Source organism: Lutjanus erythropterus, chromosome 15, assembly GCF_056507025.1.
Source record: "Lutjanus erythropterus isolate fLutEry1 chromosome 15, fLutEry1.hap2, whole genome shotgun sequence".
NCBI lineage: Eukaryota > Metazoa > Chordata > Actinopteri > Lutjaniformes > Lutjanidae > Lutjanus > Lutjanus erythropterus.
This window is the reverse complement of record NC_139331.1, coordinates 18,427,248-18,451,426: the sequence shown is the minus strand read 5'-3', so window position 1 is coordinate 18,451,426 and position 24,179 is coordinate 18,427,248. Positions and strand designations below refer to the sequence as shown.

The 24,179-nt window shown below is 37.6% G+C and overlaps 1 protein-coding gene across 1 annotated transcript; it reads left to right on the top strand.

Moving 5' to 3' along the window:
* Positions 1 to 10,229: 10,229 nt before the first annotated feature.
* blk (BLK proto-oncogene, Src family tyrosine kinase) lies at positions 10,230 to 23,960 on the top strand. The gene is made up of 14 exons (XM_084736839.1): positions 10,230 to 10,363; positions 12,635 to 12,724; positions 12,912 to 13,002; positions 13,165 to 13,195; positions 14,729 to 14,822; positions 15,646 to 15,744; positions 15,873 to 15,976; positions 16,122 to 16,271; positions 17,452 to 17,604; positions 17,707 to 17,886; positions 20,042 to 20,118; positions 20,987 to 21,137; positions 22,822 to 22,953; positions 23,139 to 23,960. The coding sequence occupies exons 3-14, from the start codon at positions 12,913 to 12,915 to the stop codon at positions 23,339 to 23,341; spliced, it is 1,464 nt and encodes a 487-aa protein (XP_084592965.1). The 5' UTR covers positions 10,230 to 10,363; positions 12,635 to 12,724; position 12,912; the 3' UTR covers positions 23,342 to 23,960.
* The last annotated feature ends 219 nt before the right edge of the window (positions 23,961 to 24,179 follow it).

The window sequence follows — 24,179 nt, the reverse complement described above, 5'->3', positions numbered from 1 at the left end:
TATATGTAGTTGGTTTGCATACTTTTTATGTAAAGCTAAATGGTACTTATTCTCATGTACTATAAGTCATAGTTACTTATTGGAACTCTGAGCCTTAGCCATAACATGACACAAATCATAAAGTATGCTTTAAGGTATAATAGAATCTATGACTTTTAAAATAATGACTTGAATGTCATACACATGTACTGTACTATAGTTTGTCTTCAAATTAATTCAAAGTATATTTACACAATTTGGCTGCTCAACATTTTTTGCAGGATTAAGCCGGTGTGTAATGTACTTTATCAAATCAAAAACATTCTTTAAAGACATTTGGCTCCAAAGTTAAAAAGTAAACTAATAATACAAAGCTATGTATTTTTCTAGTTAATGTGTTTTTCTGGAAAGCCAGAAAATGCTGATAATATTCATTTTGAATGTTTAACTTACTATTGTGCAGATGCAGGACAGAGCAGATACAGTTTTCATGGCAATATTTTAGTGCTGGATCTAAAGAACAAAATGGGAAGATGATTAACATCAGTGTAAGCATCTCTACAACTCCATCAGGTAACTCCATTAGAGCTTTAACTGATTTTTATAGCAGATGAACGCAAATATCTCTGGAAAGTAGCAGAAGTCATGGCAGGGTTTTATTTATCATGACAGGCTATTGTTCTGTATTTAGGCCAACAGTGTTTATCAGTAAAAAAAAAAAAAAAACTTAATTCTCTGTGGTACAGAGATTAATACCTTTGCTGAATGTACTGTATTTATTGAATTAAATGTACTTTAAAGTCATGTTGTAAGATTCTTTTTTTAAGGCATACAACTCACATTCAAAACAACACTCCAACTGTGACTTTTCATATCATAAATTGAGGTTTCACATCGCTTTGAAAATTAAATGACAAATCACTTATCTAGAACATGAAGATGTGTTACTGTACATCAGAGGTGTGGATTCCCCATGACTTGGATTCAAGTCAGACTTCAGTCACAAATTGATGACATAAGACTTGACAAAATCAAAAAAGACGTGAAACTTGACTTGAGCTTTAAAATCGATGACTGGTGCATTTACGTGGATTTTTGACTTTGAAATACCTGATGCCTTCCCCCAAGTCCAAAAATTTTAAACTATATTGCTTAAAAAGTATGTGCAAAATCAGTTCCCTTAATTTCATTTTCCTACATTTCCTGAATCAACCAATTTTACTGCTGTTCATTCCCAGCAAGTCAACACTTAGCTTCCAGATCCACCTTTGAACCAATGCAACAACAGCATCCGGTCAAGTTGCATGACAGAAACAACATTACGATATTGAGCACCAGCTGGAAAAAATTACACTTAAGATAATTTTGTTCACATACAAAAACTACAAAGTGATCCAAAAAATACATCTTCCAACGTAGTACTTATATTTGAAGTTGCATAAAGAATAGTAAGTCGAGTTTAATATCAACATAGTTAGTGAGCTAAGTAACTTTGTAAATCAATGAGACTGCAAACTCACTGTTACGTTATGACTTGTTTAGGACTCAACACTCAAAGTTAGGACCTGATTCGGGACTTGCCTGGATGACTTGGAACTTGAGTGCAAACACTTAAGACTCACTTGTGAAACAATGACTTTGTCCCACCTCTGCTATACACGTAACATTTATATTATACATGCAACCAAAATAAAAATGTATTGTGTTGAAAGTGTAGAGTCGCTAAATGAGTACAACATGATCAGCATGTTGAAAGATTATAAAGGACCCTACTTAAAACTTAGTGATAATGATGACTTGAAATGGCCTTGACTATAATCACCAATATTTGCATGCAAAATTAAACTGTGTATAAAATTCAATAAAATGCGAAGTATCAATAGCTGCAACAGAAGTGACATTGAACACTACTACTGCAGCCTTACACAGTCATCCAGAGGGACTGTCTGCAGCCTACACAACTGAAAATCAGTGAAGAACTAAATTTGTGGTTAATGATGGGTTATTTTTTGGAGGGCTATAATAACATCACACATACAGCTGCTGGCACAACAATTAATACAGGTCATGTGAATTTACAGTTAACTAAATTGTTAAAAAATACTTGAAAACATAGACATCACATAAGAATAATCAACGTCTGTGGAAAGGTGAATGAAAGTTTGAGTCTGTCTATTGAGAATTCATTCATTCCCCTTGTACTGTGAGCCTCATTAGACAGAGCTGATGGATGTGCCTCTCTCAGAGTTTCCATTTGCAGTCTCTTGTGGTCATGTGACATACATAATTGGTGTCACTCTGATTGACTGCATAACACCACAGTGAGGGGCAGACCGCTCTTCTACAGCTGTCTTATTGAGACAAGAACATGGCATGCAGCCTCTAAAGTCCTTTTACTGCATCTGGTGTCTGCATGCAACAGCCCACTGCTGTGGTGTATGTCGGTCACAGCAGTGTTTAAGAGGAAAAAATCAATAAAGTTGTATTTAGCTTACCCTGGCACAAACACTGAAGGGAAATGGGGCTTCACTAAACTCCAAAAATGTCCTTACATTTCTCCTGTTAGCAAGCAAGATGCTCATGGCTATGACCTGGTCACTAACCAGCTCTGCTCCTCTTCAAAAATTTTAAACCGTGGTAAGATCATTGCTTAGTTTTACAGTCCAACAATTTACTGTATGGTTGACTTTTACCGGTCTCACCCACCTTTAGGTGAATCTGTCAGAGTACTGGAAGTTAACAAGCAACCATCGGTGCAGTGGCGTTTCAGAAGTTTACAATTTTATACTTTTACTGTTACTTTTTATGTAACATTACTTTTGACAACAATGGCCTTCATGCAAGAACATTTAACATGTCATGTCAGATTCAGTAAATGCTCTTAACTTAAGATACCTGCATTAATGATCTGCCTGTGCATATCTGAGTACACATGCATGAGACTTGTAAATTAGCATAATTAATGCCCCAGTTATACCATATAGGGCTACTCCATATGTCAGGAAGTGCTTGTTCATGAAAATGGCATCAGAGTAAAAGCTTTACAGTAAGAGCTTTACAAGTTTGGAGACTGACGTTCTGCTTTCAGATAATCCATATAGAAAAATCTTAGATTTTTTTTCACCGTTGCTCCACATCAGCTGCTCCATGTGTCAGTAAGTTAACTTGCAGTTAATAACATATCAAGTTCTTCTGACAGCTTCTTTGGATTTCTTCATCCCTCTTGTGGCAAAGAAATTAAAACACTGTTACAAACACTTTTTACAAGTAACATTTGATGAATAATTCAGATGTAGGTTTGCATTTAAAGACCTGAACATACACACAAGTGTTTTCAATTTACTGTTCTGGCTAATTATAATCTGCTCAGGTTGAAACTAGGTGGAGCCGTGTTGGGAAATATGATGCCTTTAAATAGATTTTCTGAGCTTGTGATTATAACACGGGAGGTAATGAAAATTATGTGCTGTCGGCATGTAAAAGCCACTGAGGCTAACAATTTACCAAATTGGCAAGCAGGTAACAAAATGCAGGACATCCAAAGGCATAAAGAGAAGATGAGCCTGTTGAAAATATGTTTGGGTGATTTCAACAAAATAAGCATATGACGACGTCTTCAGTGAAACTTTGCACTTGACAACATTATTGCTGGGTCTAAGAGGGTCTCTGTCTCAGCACTACATGTCAGTAACTTAGTTGTGTTTAAAAAGAAAAATATAAAAATGACATGGAGGGGGACACACTACTTCAATTACAGAAGGCTTTTATATCACAATGTTATGATGGCAGATGGTTCAGTGGTCGATGACCGTCAGTCATCGAGATGGACAGTGGCATTGTCCCTCAGCCCAGCCCTCGCTGGAAATTTTACTCAGACATATTATAAAACTACACTGAAAAACTATATGACTAAAATCACAATAGATTAGCTTACCATCCACTGAAAAATAAACTTCCATGACCATTTCTAAAAACGTCAGCAAACATGTCACAACTCGTGAATTCTGAGCTTCCCGAAAATTTCCACTTCAAGATCGTAAATTCCACAAGAGTGGGCCGTTCACAGGAACTCTTCCTGAGAACACTGTTAACCCCATTTGAAGGCAGCAAAACTCCATAACACCTAATTTAACAGTCAATGGCTGCAACTTGATTTGGACTACTGTACTCATTTTTACATGTGCAGGTGTTACATATTTCTCTTTTTTTTTGTTCTTTTGGCATTAAGGATGGAGTCACTTGTTATGCATTTTAATATACCTCCTACATTATTGTTTTAACTCAAAAATTATATATTTTCTGTTGATGTTTATTAAGCAAAGTAGGAAGTATAATTTTAAATATCAGCATATCTAAGATGCTGGCTGACCTCATGCATGTGAAAATAGGTCTAATAGTAGGAGAAGAAGAATGAGCAAGGTCCAGTGAGTGTGATGTCTTAATGTGACAAACAGAACTTAATGCGACTCCTGCTGAAATGAAAATGTTATAAAAGTAGGCCTATATGATGAAAAATATCACTTCCTAAATGAAATACAGTGATACTGTTCCTCTACTCAATATTTATCATTACCCCTTTGATAATAATGCTGCACTGATGTTTGATTGGGGTTCATTCAATCCTCAAATCTTGTGGAAAAGCAAAGGATTTTTGAGGAAACACCTGCTTGCTGGCACAGAGCTATTTCCACGGTAAACACTGGAAGAGTGAGGAACGTCATCCGGAGCACAATAATAAGGGGCTTTCCCGCAGCCATGTTTACCGCAGAGCAACTTACCTCTGGAACAGCTGCATAGACTCGCTCCCAACTACATTACTGCAGATGTGTCTTTTGAACAAAGAGTGACAGGCTGGTCTTTAACTGGGGAAATGCATTTTTTTGGTCATTAAAATATCTTAATAATGGAACATTTTACTGCACACATGAAACTTAAGAAACACAAATAAGAAAAACATAACAGAATAGTTAAATATAGTGAAAGTTAAGCACATTAACTCAGATGTCATCTTACTGTGTGCACGAAAATGCTTTTAAATATACAGGAAATGCTGCCATTACAGCAACTCCCCCCAAAAAAAGCTACAATACAGTTACACCAGTTGGCTTGATGTCTGCTATAGGAAAGCAATAGGAAAAGGGAAGCTCTCCCAAAACTCATGAACATCCCAGAGGAACTGCAGAAGTGCCTGTTGAATGCATGGGGGAGTTCAATTGTTCGTTGTTTATTGACAATCACTTTAAGAAGCGAGACCTTCTCTCACTTCATGTGTGACAGAGGATAGAAATGGTTCCCACACAGACAGGAAGTCAAAGAGGGGCCTCTTGTGATGTAGAGGGGGATCAAAATTGAGAGAAGCGTGTGACTGTGTGTTGATACATGTGTGTACTGTGTGTGTGTTTGCGTGTGTGGCTGGATAAATCAAAGCTTTTCAGGATTCAAGAGACTTGTCACAGACATTATTTCAACTGCAGTGAAATTCCACTACTCCTTCACCTGTACAAATAGCAAACATAAAAGAGACATAATATAGGGCAAAGGAACAGAATATCAATATATTAAAAATAATATAAGATATGTACAAGGGAAAGTAATGGAAAATCACAGGGACTGTTGTGTATAGAATAAATTAAGGTATGAGAAAAAAAAAATACAACAGTTAAGAAATGAGTGGCAAGTTAACACAATATACACATATGCAGTATACAGATTTGCAGTGTGGACAATTTGCAGTGAAGAGGTGCGGAGTTGTCAAAAAATACATTCAGATTCAAATTTTATGTAGTCTGAACCAGACACTGTGGTATGGAGTGCAGACATAAAACGAAGCTGTAGTTTATAATGGTGAACCACCAGAACAGAGCTTCATTAAAAAAGAGGCTGAAAAATACAGCTAGTTCACATTCTGGGCTTGGTTTATCTGTCTAACAGTTCAAATCAGAGGGATGGATTACAAAGTATTGTGGCAGCTACTTTTTCTATCTCCAAAATTCTTGTATTTTCACATTCAAACAAAACATGACATTCATCCCTCAGGCGTTTATCAATACATGAATTGCAAAACATTTTATTCTGTTCTAGATCTTTGTATTTTCCATAGACCATATGATAAATAGTGGTCAGAGCATCTGTGACATCACTGACAGGTTTCTGAAGCGCTGTTTTGACTCTCATAGCGTGCTAGCTCTGGTGTCGTGTCGAAAAAAGCACCCTTGCTGTAAAATGGATGCGATTACCCGTACATCACAACCCAAGTCCCCCTTTGGGTGGCCTGAGGATTTGAGCTCCTAATAGCTAAAAATAAAAATGTTTTAATTATTCTATGCCTTTGAACCGACAAAGACGGGGAATAGAGACCAAAAAACTTTGTTATACCAGGCTGTGAAGATATTTATTTGTGCTGTAAAGCTTGGTATTTTAAAACTACGACAAGGCACTTTCTTATTTTGTTGATGTTGGAGGACCCTGTGGACAAAAATGGAAGTGTTTCCAACATAATAACCGCAAAATATACTGTCAAAAATAAAATTATCTAACTAAAAATCTGCTGCTCCTTTTCACTGGCCAATGTATTATTCACTGTAAGTTTACCTGGTAAATGTAAGCACAGGATTGTTTCGCCTGATTTTAAATCTGGGTGTCAAATCTGTTTGCCCTCTGTTTTCACAGAGTAGATACTTTAAACTTTAAAGTCCTCTTTCAGTTCACAGTATAGAGCACGTGATGACAGACTCGAAAGATCATAGTGCCACTGCTCTTTCAACTTCAACTCAACCGCCATCTTCAGTCATTTGATATAATCATACCTCAGATCCAACCAATGAGAAGCCACATCCGTCTAATATTTAAACTGAACAGATGTGATCCATGAAACACTGACTGAGCACTTACAGCACAATTTCCTGTTAATGATCAATTTATAATCTGTATTTTAGACACTGAATGTCCTGTTTGGCCACACACATGCAAATCTAAAGCACACACATAAGCACATGTGCAGCCATTTTCAGTCACATGCGGTGCACACTCACACTGATAATGGGAATAGAAAGCGCTCATTGGCAGCGTGTATGCTTTTGGCACAGAGGTGGCCCGCACTGCGTTTAGTAAAGGAGACCCACGCTCCTGGCCTTTCCCACCGTTGTTCAGGTTATCCTGTGGGGCCACTTATGACCCTTCTGCAGGCAGGATGCAATGTCTGGGGACCCCAACAGAGCCGTACACAAGCATCCGCCAAGGCCCTGGGAAGAAAACAAGGGCTGATGGAAAACCAGAAGAAGGGAGTATAAAGAGAAACAGCAGTTAGTAACCAGGACGCACTCAATAACACTCACCATGCACCTGCAGCCTGTGTGTGCATGTGTGTGTGGATGTATCTGTGTGTATGTGAGGGTGTTTCTTCAGAGAACTACAGCACAGCACAGTCCCCACACACAGCACAGGTGGTCCAAACAAAAACCTGTGAAGTGTTGCCCAGAGAGTAATATCCCCACGTTGCGTGTTGTATAAAACCCCCCATAGGAAACAAACACTTCCGGTGCTGTAAGATTTATTGTTCCCTGCACTTATAGGTTACAACATACTCTGACTGATATCTTCCTTACACGGTTCTTTGATTCATTCTTAATATCACCTAGTGGTAATTCAGCATGTAAACCAGAAACAAAAGGGGTCATAATTACTGCTAGATAACTCAAGGACACATTGTTTTGTGTTTATTGTTTCCACGGCTGAAGAAGAGGGGTGAATTCCCTCTTCGGTGCATTGTAGTGTGAGAATAGGAAAGACCTGGTTAACTGTGCTGCACGGTGTGAAAAACCAAAGCATTGTTATACTTTGATAGATTGACCGCACATCAGCTTGTGATTCTTTGTCCCCAATGAGACAGACTTTGCATCTGTATTCACATCCGCACACTGCCCCCTGCACCAGATACACATGCACACAAAAAAATCCCCCAAAGTTCAACACACTGTTGGATCATTTCTATATAGGAGGTCAATGTAAGGGTTATCTATTCATAGAAATTACATGAATTTAGGGAAAAGCTGGTAAAGTGGCCTGAAATGGACCCACTTATGGAGACTCAGGGTTTAAAACATGACTTTCTCTGCCCTCTGGTGTCAAAACAGGGGAACATCAACAAGCAGACAACCTACAGTGCAGTAAACCTCAGCCATGAACATCTTCATCAAGCTGGGGTGGCCAAACTTTTTTTGACCATATACACAAAAACATAGGGAGTCATGCACCAAACAATAGTAAATGCAAAGTTAAACACACTTTGCCTTTACTTCTGTGAAAAAGTTGTTATTATTCAAACATTTCTGAAACTCAGTCCCTCTCTGTCTTACGTCCTTTTGGTTCTGCCATGTTTTATCAACTGGGGTAAAGGTGTTTTTTGAGCAATAGTCATTGTATGTCAAGTCGTGGTTCAAAATGACAGTGACTGTGTGTTTAAACTAAGACGTGCAATGCACATACAGTGGAATTCATAAGAAATATGCTCAAGCCATGTCCTGCTTTATTTTCAAAAATTTACCACAGGCACTTTAAAAATAGGCAGATCCACAATTTGACTGCCACAGACTTAATGTGTCCACAGGTGAATAGAAAATCAATAAACCGTGGATACATTTTACAATGCTAATTCAGAAAAGAAACATATGAAGACATTTGTGCACAGGCGCTCTAATAACCGTTACGTTAATGTTACAGTGACTAACAAGTAGAGACCACAGACATGACGAAAATGAGATGTCTTATACAATAATGACTCAGGGCTTACTACTGTGGGATCGCTTTTAATTTCAGTCCGTTTGTAAGCGGTCCTGTTGTTTGGTTCATACCAGGCTGAGTCTCAAAAAATTAACATCCAGTCTCTCATCTCAGCCTCTGAAGTCAAAGCTGAATATAGTCTTGAAGCAGTTTTGTGAGTCTATCGAGACAACTAAGCTGGGGAGCTCTACTGTGGCTAGCAAGCTAACGCTAATATGCAGAAAGAAGTTTCTTGGCAACAGTGTAATCCAACAGTGGAGCTATTTGTGTCAGCTGAGCCAAAAAAATACCACTTAAAATGCCACTTATTACTGTTCACTGATAAATGGATTCTAAAACTGTTGTATAAACACAACATCACACTTGAGGTAGCGCTGTTTGACCGAATATCAGCACAGCTATTATTATCCATGACTGAATCACAGCCGTGCTGATATTCAGTACAACAGCACTGCCTCTTGTGTGATATTGCTTTGGTACATCAGCTGCTCTTGGTGATTCTGGCCCCTGTCTTACTTGGTATCGGATCAAAACTGTGTATATGGTGTATAGATGTACTTATATTATGGTCCAGTTTCTAGTCGGCATGCAATAAAAGTTCAAGGATAGTTGTAAGTAGAGAAGGGTAAGGAAGTAAGAGTGTACTAAGAAGTTTTCATTCAAAAAACAAAAAGAACCTTAAAATATGCTCGAGTTGAACATTTTACAGATCTGGCAAAATATGAAGAATTAACACTGCATTAACACCACACCATTATAAGATGATACTAGATTACTATCAATTTAAAAATTATGCTTTTTTACTTAATTCTACTGTTGATCTTGCACAGGTAGATGAGAAATGAGCCATGTGTGCAGACGGTCAAACACCATTTCTCAGTGAGATGGTTTTAAAACCAGTTCACCAGTCCATCTTGTGGCAAGAATGTGTACAACTGCTTTACTCTAAACATTCATCACAGTTCGCTAAATTGCAAAGATGGTCTGTAGAGATTAACAACAGTGGCTTAAACCACCAGAGGAACTGAGAAATATGTCATGGAAACCACACTCTGTTTTCTACATGCGAGCAGCCAGCACTCAACCACACCTAAACTCAGTTCTAATCACCCGTACAGACATGTACAGTACGACCACTTCTCTACTGCAGATCCTTTTTGATATTCAAGACATTTGCAATTTACGAAAAGTTCACGGTTTAATTGATAAATAAGTCTGAAGACTGAAGATGAATTGTATTAATCCACTTCATTCATTAACATATTGAAGGCTTGATTAAAGTTAACTAATTCAAGATTAATTAGCAGGTGAGGTTATCTTTCTACTGTTTTGTCTGCAACAGAGGCAAGGGAGGGAATTACTGGACAAAAGTAAATAGACAAACTGCTATCTATTTACGGTAAACTCACTGTAGTCCCCCCAGGGGAGGCCCTGGTCTTTACAGTGTGAGAGGGAGAAAAAAAAAAGGAGAGAGAGAGAGACTTTCACAAACAAAATGAGCGAGTGAGAGTGACACACTGACAAGAAACTGTTTTTCAATAAGGAAACTGAAGACACTTCGTATCTGGAGTACTACTGAAGACACAAGCTGGGGGACAAGTTCAAGGTATTTATCTGCTGTATATTTATATCACAAACAGAAGTGCAGCTACTGTAATATTAAGATGATAAAACAAGCGTATTGTAAAAATTAGAATTAAAAAGAATGATTTATTCTGTTTTAATTGGACAAAAATTAAGTAGTCGACAGTTGAACATTAATAGAGTTTACTTGGCGCGTTGCAAACGACCGTACCTGAACATTTACAGCAATCATTTGGAGACAAAGAACATGTGTCGACACTGAGTTAATCACACAAGCTGATTACAGGATGTTATACGAGAAGATAAATTTAATACATTTAAAGTTCACTGGTGTGTGTGGAAAAGGTACTGCACTGAAACTATTGATACGGTATGGGAAAAGTAAGGTTGCAGAGGTAAAAGGACATTTTAACTGGTTATGAAACAGTCTCAGTTTAATGCTGATGCCTCTATATGACTGACATAAGTTAACAAGACCATCCGCAAGAAGGGCAGCTATCTATATAATTGCACTTAATGCCTGCTACTGAGTGAGACTCCTTGAAATCAGATAAAACAAGTATGTGTTTACATTTTCCCAGGCAGAGCTACAGTGAGTAGTATGTTAGCTAGTTAAAAAGCAGCAGGAGGGGATTGTTGTGTAGATAATTTTATTTTTGATGTTACATGCTGTGGTTATTATGGTCTAAACATGACCACCTTTGTCCACATGGGCCTCCAAAATCAACACATTATTAAAGTTCCTTGTAATAGCTTTAAATGCTCTTATTTCTCCATATGAAAAGAGATATGAGATAAAAGTTTGTCCCTGCTCAGCACCTGCTGTTTGTGACTCACACTCATATCACTGCCACAGTTATAATTACACGTCACTGGAAATATTTAGTTTCTGCAGATTGTTATCAGATAGCCTGAAAGGTGAGCTTTATTTGTGATTTTCTGGCGTAATTAAAGTATATTTTTTCAATATTACTTTTACAGCGCCAGTAGAAACATCAAGCATCAAAAGTCATTTAATGAACAGATAAATAAGTTGACTACAGTGTGACGTCCAAGCCTCCTACACCCTGAGGTTTTGGTTGTATAGGACTTTTTCATGTCATGGACCCTCAAAATAGATGCACATTAGACCACGGACCCTAAATTCAAGAGGATTTTATCTTAAAGTAAATAGGGCCACTATACATTACAGTCAATCAAAACAATCAGCCCTGTGTGTGAATATATATACAAATATACATTCTATTCCTCCTTTTTCTGAGACCCACAACAAACTTTTAACAAATATTTAAGGACCACTGTTGGTCACTGGTGGAGAATGTGCGTGTTGCCATTTTGCCAATTTGCATGTAAAACCATAAACTTTAACTGCTGTGATAAACACTAATCCATTCACGCTGTTCAACTGTAATGTAGCTTAAACCGGCTCTTATAAATATTCTAATGTCTGTTTTGTTTAATTGATATTTGGTGTAACTTTTTTTTTTAATTAAATAAAAATGCGTCATCTATCTAAAAGTTTCATCATACGCATCTCAAATAAAACTGTTTCTTTGAAGAGATTCAGAAACCACTATAGGTTACAATCAATCGAAACAATCCACCCTGCGTCTTCCCTTGTTGTTCCAATGGACAAAAATTAAAAAGAAAAAAATATGTGATTTAAAAAAAAAAAATCTATTCCTCCTTTTGCTTGGACCCACTACAAACCACACAAGGACCACTGTTGGTCACTGGTGGAGAACGTGTGTGCTGCCATTTTGCCAATTTGCATGTAAAACCATAAACTTTAACTTCCTTGATAAACACTAATCCATTCATCTTGTTCAACTGTAATGTAGCTTAAACCGGCTATTACAACTATGCTAATGTATGTTTTGTTCAATTGATATTCAGTGTAACCTTTTTTTTTAATTAAATAAAAATTCATCATCTATCTAGAAGTTTCATCATACACATACCACAAAACTGTCTCTTTGAATTGACGCAGACACAGCAATTACAAGCGCACTATAACAGAAAAGCATGCTTCCACACTAATGCAAATAGTGACAACCACTGTTAATGTTCTGCACCTGCCTCTTATCAGTTTTTTTTAGCCTTTTATTTCTCTGTTTTTAACTCTGATGTGACAATATGGCAGCATCTTAAACTCAACATGCAAATGCAGCCATATAAAGATGAGAACATTTTTTCCACTTCCTCTTATGAGACTTTGTTAGAAGTTAACTTGTAACCAAGACTCTCCACTGATGATTTAGCAAATTTTGAGTGAGTTTAATTCATTTTTCAGCACCGGGTATGAACTCTCAGACTCACAGGCCCTGCAGTGGGAGGAGCGGAGACTGAAAACAGCTTCAGTAAAGCTCATCTGCTTTATCAGGTAAAAGTGCAGAAATGAACACGCTGGAACTATCTGAGGCTCTTAGCAGGAACTGCTAAGTACGTGTGGTGGCATTTGATAATGTGAAATGAACTGCACAGCATGTGTTGTAACATTACGCTGAGTAAATCTTGTTAGTAGTAAGAGTATGGAGTATAACTGAAGAAGATTTCCATTATACATGCAGGATGGGCTGCACTTGCAGTGACCAGAAACAAGTAAAAAATGACGGTTTCTACAAAGGAAAACACAACTCTCAACTCTCATCAAACCACACAGTAAGTAAAGGAAAAGGCTTCATTTACTTTACGTACAAAGTTTAGTAATTTACTGTGATTTTTAAATCAATCTACTTTTATTAGTATAAATTATTTGGTTTTTTTTTTCATTGACTTGCTGCACAGTCTTAATATTAAAAAATATATTTTTCTCTTCTTCAGGCTCAGAGTGGAAACACCTATACAGAAAATGGTAATCACTGAACGCAACGCATATATAACAAACTTCATACTAAAAATAAAGGCCTGCATCTCTAGTCGATCGTTGCTGTGCAGAGAGGCATTAGTAGCAGCGAGAGGAGGCTACATTTAGCGATTGAAATCTCGACTGGATTTCCTCTGTTCTCTTCTGGGGACAAGATGAGATTATTCACGAAAGAAAGTCATTTTCATGTCTGAAAACTGCAGAATCTTTACTCCTCTGAGAGCCACAGCCTTTTTTGATACTGTACGTCGAATTTAGCTGTATTCTGTGGTATACTTCCACTTTATTAACTTTGACGTCCAGAGTGGCACGGCAGCTTTATTTACAGAGCACATTTCATCACAGAGAAACCTGATGTGCTTTACATTTAAAAAAGACATAAAAACATCAAGCATGCAATGCAGTGACATAACAATAAAAATTATTTAAAATGACATACATTCATACATACCCATAATACCTTCATACATGCACTTAAACTAAAATGTTCACACAGGACGGTTCACACAATCAGGTTTTACACACAGACATGCACACACACACTGATGCTGTTCATAGGCCTGAGAAAACAGGAGCGCTTTGAGCTTCGCTTTAAATGTAGACATAATTCCTATAGATCTGACCATTCCAGAGGCGGGGGGAGGGACTTACCATTAGATTGAGGTCAGCAATCGAATTAAAGGCCCCATAAAACATGCATATAAACCTATGGTTCAGAAAGTTTTTATTTGTTATTATTTATTTTATTATTATTATTATTATTATTATTATTATTATTATTATTATTATTATTAACTTTTTGCTAATTAATTATGTCTTTCTAAAAATCCACTGAAATGTCATCAGAATTAAATCAGAATGGTTAATTCATGAGTGTCTCAGGGTCTATCTACTAACCTGGACTATTCAGTGATCTTACTGTACATCTGTATATATGATTCAGGAAGACAAAAGCCAGCTTGTGTAAACAAATGGCGTAGGGAGGTGTACAGACTATTGGAAATGAAGTGACACGACGAGCCCTAGCAGTGCTGAAAAAAGGAGAAAGTGGAAGGATACTGAAAGACAACACCCAATACAATACAACACTAGAGCCACGGCCTGTTCACCTTGCTGCTGTCTGCCAAGAGGTACATGAGTATCCACTGCTGCACCACCAGACTATGGAGCAGATTCATTCCTGAGGCTGTGAGACTCAATTCATCCTCCACACCCCACAATAGATAGAAGTTTATGACTTACTATGCACCCAAGGAGGGCAGTACCTAAACGCACCTCAACCAGCTCCTGATCTTATTCGTGGTACGACCAACACACCACTGTCTGAAGGCCTGAGAGGGCTGATGAGGGTGTAATGAGTGAGCAGGTCAGAAATATACTGGGGAATTGAGCCATGTAGGTTCAGGAGATTATTTAAACATAGAAGTAATGTGATGCAGTGTGTAAGATAAAAACTGAAATTACTGCTGTTAGTGACAGCTCATTTCTTTTGAAATAACTCTTTACTCTTCTTGTCTTTAGATGACATCGTGTTTGTGGCACAACATGACTTCAAAGCGACCAACGACAGTGATCTACCTTTCAGAAAGGGAGACAGACTTAAGGTTCTACAAGAGTAAGTAGTCCCTGTACAGTATGCATCCGGCAAATTACTACATACTTCTCAGTGGTGAAAGAAGCTTTCAGAACCTTTACTTTAGCTAAAGTACTAATACCAGACTATGAAAATACTCAACTACAAGTAAAAGTCCTGCATTCAACACCTTACAAAAGTAAAAGGATGTAAGTATTGTGAGTCTAAGTATCGAAAGTTTAAGTACTCTCCATGCAGAAACTATAATGTTCTCGGATTAATGTTACTGCTGCATTAATGTTTAATGCTGTAGACATTTAAGGTTGAGCTAATTTTAACTACTCTTTACAATACAGGGTGGTTTAATCTACAAGCAACAGCTTTGCATCATATTCTATAAGATCACGTCCTGTGTGAGAACCTCGTATCTATCTATCTATCTTGGTGATGATGCATTTTCTAACTAATTCACGTTTTTTTTTTTTTTTTTGTAGCTTATTTAGGTCAAGAAGCAGGTTTTTTTCACCTGATAAAAAGAACATTTTATCCACTTAGAAAATGTTTATCACAAATATTCACATTCAAAATTAGCAGATTTGGGGAAACATGGTTTTCCTTGGACAGGGAGGGTATGAAAATTGTAATCTGAAAAGTAATTAGCAACTAAAGCTTTAAGAGAAATGTATTGAAGCTAAAAGTATGATATTTATCTCTGAGATCATCAAATGGAAATTCTCAAGTAAAGTTCAAGCGCCTTAAATATATACTTAAGTGCAGTGCTTGAGTAAATGTACTTAGTTACATTCCACCACTGGTACTTCTTTCCAGAAGGAATAAAAATGATCTGCTATGTTTTTCTTTGTAGAAATGGGGAATGGTGGGTGGCTAAATCATTGCTGACTGGACAGGAGGGCTTCATACCATCAAATTATGTAGCCAGGGCAGATACACTGGAGGTGGAAAAGTAAGAAACTATTTCGTACATATTATTTAACTGCAATGCAGATACAAGTAAGCCCGGCAAAAACATTAATGGACTGTTAAGTAATGTTTTCAAATAGCCACATAAAAAGTGTTTTGCTGTCTCTGCAGATGGTTTTTCAAGGAAATCGGCAGGAAAGAGACTGAACGTCTGCTCTTAGCTCCTGGAAATAAGCCAGGTGCCTTTCTAGTCCGGGAGAGTGAGACCTGTGCAGGTGACTACATCAGTCTCCTTTTGTGATTATGCCATGTATTTGAATTTTAATTGCACATTCAGGAATGTGAATATGTCCAACATTAAAACTGGTCATGTATTAAGCTTTACACGCAACTCTACTATCTATTTATTTTCCCACTCAGGGTCCTTTTCACTGTCAGTCAGAGATTATGCATCAGATCAAGGAGATGTGGTAAAACACTACAAGATCCGCTGTCTGGACAAAGGTGGCTATTACATCTCCCCCTCCAACACGTTCCCATCCTTACAGGAGCTGGTTAAATACTACAGTCGTAAGTAACAAACAAAGCACATTTCATTAAGGCAGATACTGTTTGCATCCAGGTAGGAATAACCAGTGCATGGCCAACAATGCTATTTGCTGCTAATGTGGCTATTTACATCCTCATGGCAGAAACAATCTATGATCTTTTCCTAAACCTAACCAAGTAGTTTTGTTGCCTAAACATAATCAAGTAGCTCGTTGCCTAAACCTAACCAAGTAGTTTTTCATAATTTAACCAAGTAGCTTTGTTGCCTAAATCTAAACTAGTATTTTTTTTGATAACCTAACCAAGTACTTTTGTTGCCCAACCATAACCAAGTAGTTATTTTTTTTCAAAAACGTAGTTTTTTTGCATAAATCTAACCAAGTAGTTTTGTTATGTAAACCTAACCACGTATATATATTTTTTTTGCCTGTACCAAACCAAGTAGTTTTTTCATAATTTAGCCAAATTGCTTTGTTGCCTAAATCTAACCAAGTAGGTTTCTTTACATGATCTAACCAAGTAGGTTTCTTTACATAACCTAACCAAGTCGTTTTGATGCCTAACCCTAACCAAACTGCAACTAAAAACTTAAAATATTAAATGCCAGTTGTTGAGAGCGCGACTCAAAGCCCATTCTCCTCTAGGCAAGCCCTGTACCAAGGCCTAAATCTGTCACTCGTTATAGCGAAAATAAGGGGGTTGGGTGTGAATAGCTGAACTGCTGTTGTGTGCCTATTCGTACGCAGGGACAAATAAAGGGTTTTCATCAATCTACAAAACATTTTTAGAGTTACATTATTTAATAGAAGAAAGTCTGTAATTATCTCTCGAAATGTTGATTTGGACTCAGGTTCGGTTCACTGCTGTGAATTATATTACAACTTTGAATTAAAGGGAGAAGTTGGACCCTTGTGATGTGTTGTGCATTTCCTGTGTGAGAGGAACGATAGTCTTTCCACTCCTGTGACTAAACCACAAGATAACAAGGCCAAATCTCTAGAATGGCTGCCAACGCACAGCAACTGACAAAGACAAAGAAGTACATTTATGTACGTACTTTCAAAAGACTGTCAAACGCTTTCAAAATTATCGAAGGAAACAATAGCTCATCAAACCTGTACCGCCTCAGTAACTAAATTTAGCAGAACAGAAAAGAAAATAGGAAAAAGTGTTTTACCAGATGTATCGTGTCTGGGTTCAGGTAACGCAGACGGGTTGTGTCAGCGGTTGCATGCGCCTTGTAAGCCGAAGACGCCCCAGCAGCCGTGGGCACATGACGAATGGGAGATTCCCAGAGAGACCTTGAAAATGGTGAAGAAACTGGGGGCCGGGCAGTTCGGAGAAGTCTGGATGGGTGAGAGAAAGCCAGCAATTTATCATGTCACTGCCAATGTTTTAATAAGGCAAGACAGCAGAGTACAAAGCCTTAAACACCCACTTTTAATTCCTCCTGCAGGTTACTATAAGAACCACCAGAAGGTTGCTATTAAGACGTTAAAGGAGGGGACGATGGAGCCCGAGGCCTTCCTCCAAGAGGCCAACCTGATGAAGCAACTGCAGCATGAGCGACTGGTGCGCCTCCATGCTGTGGTCACCAAGGAGCCCATTCTTATTGTGACCGAGTTCATGGTCAATGGTAAGACAAACAGGAAGACGAGAGATTTTTAATGATTGAAGTTCCTCCAGTGAGGGCCGTTAAAAGCAACTATGAATATTTTAATTACTGTTTAGTCTGGAAATTATTTTTTGTATATGTTTATGTCAGAAAATAGTTATCAAAAATAGTTGCGATTGCTGTTGGTGATTAATTGATTAATTTTTGCAGCTCTGGCTCAAAAGCAATTTGAAAAAGTGAGCAAACCATTACACTTCATTCCTGTTTAAAAAACTGAATACCACTCATTTAGTTTTGAAAAACATCAGGGTGAACAAAACACATAACTGTAGCAGCCACAATAAATTAAAATATTAAAGACCATCTTGTGATGGGATTACACGACAGCCACAACGTCTATCAGCATGTTGACCTTCTGATCCGTAGTACTCAGTAGTCATTACTATATTATGACATGAGTACTCAGTAATCATAACATTATTATGTGAATACTCAGCACTCACGCTTCAGACCATACCCATCTTTCACAGGAGCATTGCAAATGTTTTGTGGGAGGGGGTGTTGAAAAAGTGGTCATATCCACCCGTCACATTAGTCCTCAGTTATATATAAAATGTGATCATCCGCCCAAAACTGATTGCATCACCTAGTTTATGTACTGTAGGTCTGCAGCTGCTTTATCTGGATCAAACAGAACAGTACAAAAACACATAATTTTATGCCCGTGGTAAAGCAAAGCATTGTCTGCAGCAAAGAAATGTAACACTATGTTAAATACTGCAGAATCAGCCTTGGGATGAATTTTGTTTTTCTCTCTCTCTGACATTTCCCTCTCCACCTTTTAGAATTTTTGGTCTTCATTTGTGTTTTTCATTCAAACTGATTATTTCCCACTTGACCTCTGACATGGATGGACTTATCCAGGGTGGGGTGACGTCTCAGTACCACTTTCTGTACCTGCCTTACAGCATATTTTGCCTACAGACAAATTTGGGTCCATGTGATCCCAAATCAGATGGGCTGTTCCAACATCAAATGGGGCACCGCAGTTTGGAGCAGTAAAGAGAAGCTGTCACATCCCTGCACCCCTGCTTCCAAAATTTTTTACCGTTTAACTGGGCCTTCATTTTGAGCTCAGCTACACACCTGTAAAGTTTTGTGTCAGCATTTTGCACAGCGGTGATGTTATCACGCTGACAAAATCTATCCACAGCCCAGCAAAGCACTCAAAACCACCTCTGGTAGTTCCTGCTAGTACCTCCAGGACCACAATCAAACTGGAGGAAATAAAAAAACTACATTTGTGAAGTTCATTATTTTCAATTTATGAGACTGTGGCAGAGAGTTACTTCATTCTATGGTCAGTCTTGAGTCCTAATATAAGGTGTTATTGTACCGGATTACATTATGCAGTCACTAACTGAACACCATAAACTATAGACTCAGCAATCACTAGGGATGCACAATATAGACTTTTTTCAGACCATACGATAACTGATCACTACTTGCTTCTCATGGTCATTACTGATAAGACTGCCGATAACTTCATACTTTTGTCTTTTAAAAAGAAGTTCATATAACCTGTAGTTTATGCACACTTGATGATAAGAAGGGCTCAGATGTAGTGATAAAAGATGGATGATTTAATATTCGATAGCTCTGATCGAACCAAATCTGATATCACTATTACAACAAAAACAGAGACCCACTAACTTCTGACCAAATATTCATTTATTTTTCATTTGATCTTTTTTAAGAAGTAAAAACTTTACAGCTACACTGTTTTTAATAGAGCATTTTGTTTACAAATTCAAATTAAATACTTAATAACATAATCTAACAAATCAGATATTATTATAGCTGAATTTATCTGCTGTAATTTCATTATTTCATTATCAGAATAATAAATAATAACACCTTTTCCATTATCTGCCAATATTTCTGGCATATTTCTAAAAATGACCCTTAAAGCATTTACTGTGCCTGCATTACTTAGCATCATGCAGCGCTATAACTGCTGTAGCGTCGTATACATTTGGTTGCTTCCGGTAAAAGATGCTTCAGTATGTTTCTGTGTAACGTGGAAATTTCTACGAAACAACAGTATGTCGTTGAAAATGTTATCTATCATTTTGTCAAAATGATAAAATTGTGCTTGTCCTCGTCTTGTTTGCAGGCTGTCTTCTGGACTTTCTAAAAACAGACGAGGGAAAAAAGCTGAAGCTAAATAAGCTGATCGACATGTCGGCACAGGTGGGAAACTGTTTATTGTAACCGCAAGATTTCATCAACATGAGCTCATTGAATGCACAGAGTCATATGTATGTGACATTTTATAATGTGACATTTTAACCCACACCGCTCAGTATAATAAAAGCTTCATCACTGAAAATTAGCGAATACAGAAACCTTTGTTTTTGCCTTTGAGTGTTTCCATAACTCTGTAATTCTGTTATTTTTGAACATTTTCTCACTGTCGCTGCTTTTGTTTGTGACATTAATATTCCACTCACTGATTTTTGCATCCTTCAAAAACAACAAAAACACTGGCCCTCTCACTGACCTCAAAGTCTATTTTTATACCCTCTAGCTGTTCTGCAGTAATACTTTGAACGTCTGTTATAGTACTGTGAGCTTTGACACCATGTGAATACGCATGGAAACTGTCAGCAGCAGCTGTGCGGTTTCTGTGGTGGAGCCTTTTGCTCGTCAGGCTTGAAAGCCTCGCCCTACGTCAATTATTAACATCCGGACAGGAAATCATGCTATTTTCCATCCACAGTGAGCTCCCCCAGAACTCTTTTGCCCCTCCAAAAAAAGCATTTTCACTTCCTGAGAGCTGGCACATCCTGTGAAACCCGCGTTACTGCCAATATCAGACACATAAACACCAGTATACACACATGATGAAGCTGCACCATTGCACATGCTCAACTCAGATTACTGTACGCACTGACCAGAGGAAACACACATACAGTATATGAACAAAACCCATTTATTCTATGCATTCGGTGTGCTGTAAAAAAGTTTTGTTACTGCTTGTGATAAATGAATGTATCAACAGCCTCATTTCCCTCAGAAAGCTATTTCCAATATTCCTCTTTTCCTTCCTGTATGACAGATAGCTGAGGGCATGGCGTACATCGAGAAGAAGAACTACATCCACAGAGACGTGCGTGCAGCCAACATTCTGGTCAATGAAACGCTGCACTGCAAGATAGCAGACTTTGGCCTGGCAAGGATCATCGAGTCAGAATACACAGCTCAAGAAGGTGCAGTATGCGCAGTGTTTACCCACACTGGATAATAAATGTATCCAGGACTGTAGCAGGTCACAAGTGCAAGTCCCCCAAGTCACCCTCCACTCCCCTAAACTTTAACCAAACAACTTTGTCTAAAGTCTAAATTACATTACATTAATTTGGCAGATAATTTTGTCCAAAGCAACAAGTGCATTCAAACTAAGAAGAAAAAATATGTATGTATGTATATATACATATATGTATACAAGTATGTGTGTGTGTGTACACATATATATGGTAAGCCGTTTTAACATTTAATAGCTAGGCTGGATATGTATTGCAGATATCCGTAATTCAATTCTTCCTGTTCAAGAATAACATTTCAGATATCCACAACGTCATTCTTACTAGGAAAAATTATGTCACTTTCCCCATTCATGTGTATGGGGTTTGCCATTACAGATCATAAGTCATAATTAAGTTGCAGATATCCACAACTCACATAGCAGACATCTACATCTGAACTACGACTATCCATAATTCCATTTAGAGATATCTACAACATAATTTTGACTAGTCGTAATTCCAGTTCAAGATATCTTCAACCCCCTTGTTTGGAATTGGAATTATAGATATCTGCAATACATATCCAGTCTAGCTATTAAATGTTAAAACGGCTTTCCATACATATATGTATGTATGTATTTATGTATATATTAGAAACAGCTAAGAGAGCTTTGCCAAAAGTGCTAATGAGATAAAACAGCTAGCTAGTGTGGACTGAAGTGTCGAGGTGTGGTACCGTAATGCTGTGTCAGTCTGTAGTCAGCAATATACATGTGAAACCCTCACAACATGTCATTTTAACTGTCAAGTGTAAAACCCTCAAAGTTCCAGAAAAGGAACTTAAGTTAAATGCACGTTATCTCAATAGATTTCTGTCAACGTGATGTGTTTCTCTCATTATATTGTGAGAGCAAAGTCATACCTGCAAACTGTTGTGTCCAAAAGGTCATTCACCTGAATTGTGTAGATCTGGAGAATTTTTAAAATGGCAGTGGTTGTCCTTGGCAAATGTTTCTATTAAAATTTTATGTCAGCTTTTATATTTGCAATTAACATTAACATGCATTGTTTTTCTTATCATGTTTGGACTTGTCTACATCTGTTAGGGAAGCTACAGTGCAGCACTTTATTTGCTAAGGCTAATGTGAATCGCACAAGAATGACTGTCCACAGCAAGCAAGAGTTTGATTACCTGCAGCCTGACCAAATAAAATGTCATAGCAGCACAGTAACTATTTACCTTGCAAGGCAGCTGGTTTCGTAAGTCTGTGAGATCGCAAGATTACACGAGAATCCATCTTGCCGCTCTCCAATCTGCTGTATAAGTACAAAGCATATTGTGATACAGTAAAATGTAAAGAAATTCAGATTTTAGTTATAATGATGATGCATAAATATTTGTCTAATCCTAGGGATTTAAATACCTCACAGATCAATCATATTGGTGCAAAAATAATTGTAAACCCAAAATTTGGCTGCATTGCCAGAGAAGGACAAATACAACTTGAGATATTAAAGACGTACAAATCTATCAGTAATTAAACCTCTGTCATCTCAGAGTGTATGTCCTCATACATACTGTCTCCAGTCACCAAACAGCAACATGATTTCTTGACACTTTTTCTCACCCTCTTTCTGATTATTACAGGTGCTAAATTTCCCATCAAATGGACAGCTCCAGAGGCCATCAATTTTGGCACATTCAGCATCAAATCAGACGTGTGGTCCTTTGGGATCCTCCTCACGGAGATAGTCACCTATGGAAGAATACCCTACCCAGGTACAAATAATGAGAAATAAACCCAAAAAAAAAAGAGATAAAATGTACTTTGACATAAATTACATTTTGTTTAGAAACAAATGCAATGCAATGTTGCATTGTTATTTTGCAGCTCAGTAAACGGAAAAATCTGACAAAAAATCCATTAAAATCTCACACTGACTGCATTTCTTGTTCCTAATCAGGGATGACCAATCCAGAGGTGATCAGGAGCCTGGACAGATCGTACAGGATGCCTCGTCCGGACGGCTGCCCCGATGAACTCTATGACATCATGATGATGTGCTGGAGGCAGAGGCCTGACGACCGGCCAACCTTTGAATTTCTGCAGAACACTCTCAATGACTTCTTTATTGCCACAGAGGGACAATATGAGATGCAGCCGTGATGACAGAAAAAGGAAATGTGAAAGACGGACGTGAGACTTAAATGGATAAAGGACCATCCAAACATCTTTATAACTGATACAATATTTTTTTAAACAGTTGAAGTGGAAACATTTTTAACGCCTACCCTCTGAGTGAATGTAACAGCTGTTTATGGCTTCTTCTGTCTCTAACAGCTAGGAGTGTCTGAAGTAATGTTAAAGTCAGACAGGAAACGTTCAGAACTTAACCGCAAAGTTTTAGTATACTGACTTGATCACGGCCATGGAGTATGAAGACTTATTATTAAGACATACCGTGGTTAAAAGGAAGCTGGAAATACAAATACATGCAAGATGTAAAAAGGCCTGTGGACCCAAAGACGTCGGCACAGGTAAAGTTTCAGATTGAACATTTGCATGGTACAGAAACAAGCAACCTGAGATTACATGCACAATACTTTGCACATTTTTTTAATCCCTCTGTCATTCAACAGACACCTTAAAAGAAAAGGGCTTTCTATAAAGAATTTATATTTGCATACATGGTTTTCAAAATAAAAATATTTGCATTGTTTAAAACTTTGTTTTGCTCTCATATTTCATTCCAGTTAGTTTCATTACAGAGCCATTAAATATTTTTTAAACACATTGACTTGGCTGCACCAACAACCATTAATTTAACCTAGGATTTGTTCTAATCAAAGTTAAGTGAAAGTAGGTTTAAAATGAGTAAATCTAAATTTCAAATTAAGATGAGCTCTGTTGCACAATTAAAAACTAATCTTAGTTGATTAAATTCAAGTTTAGTCATTTAAACCAAAATTAAATAGAGTTGAATCAATACAGAGATACTTGCTTA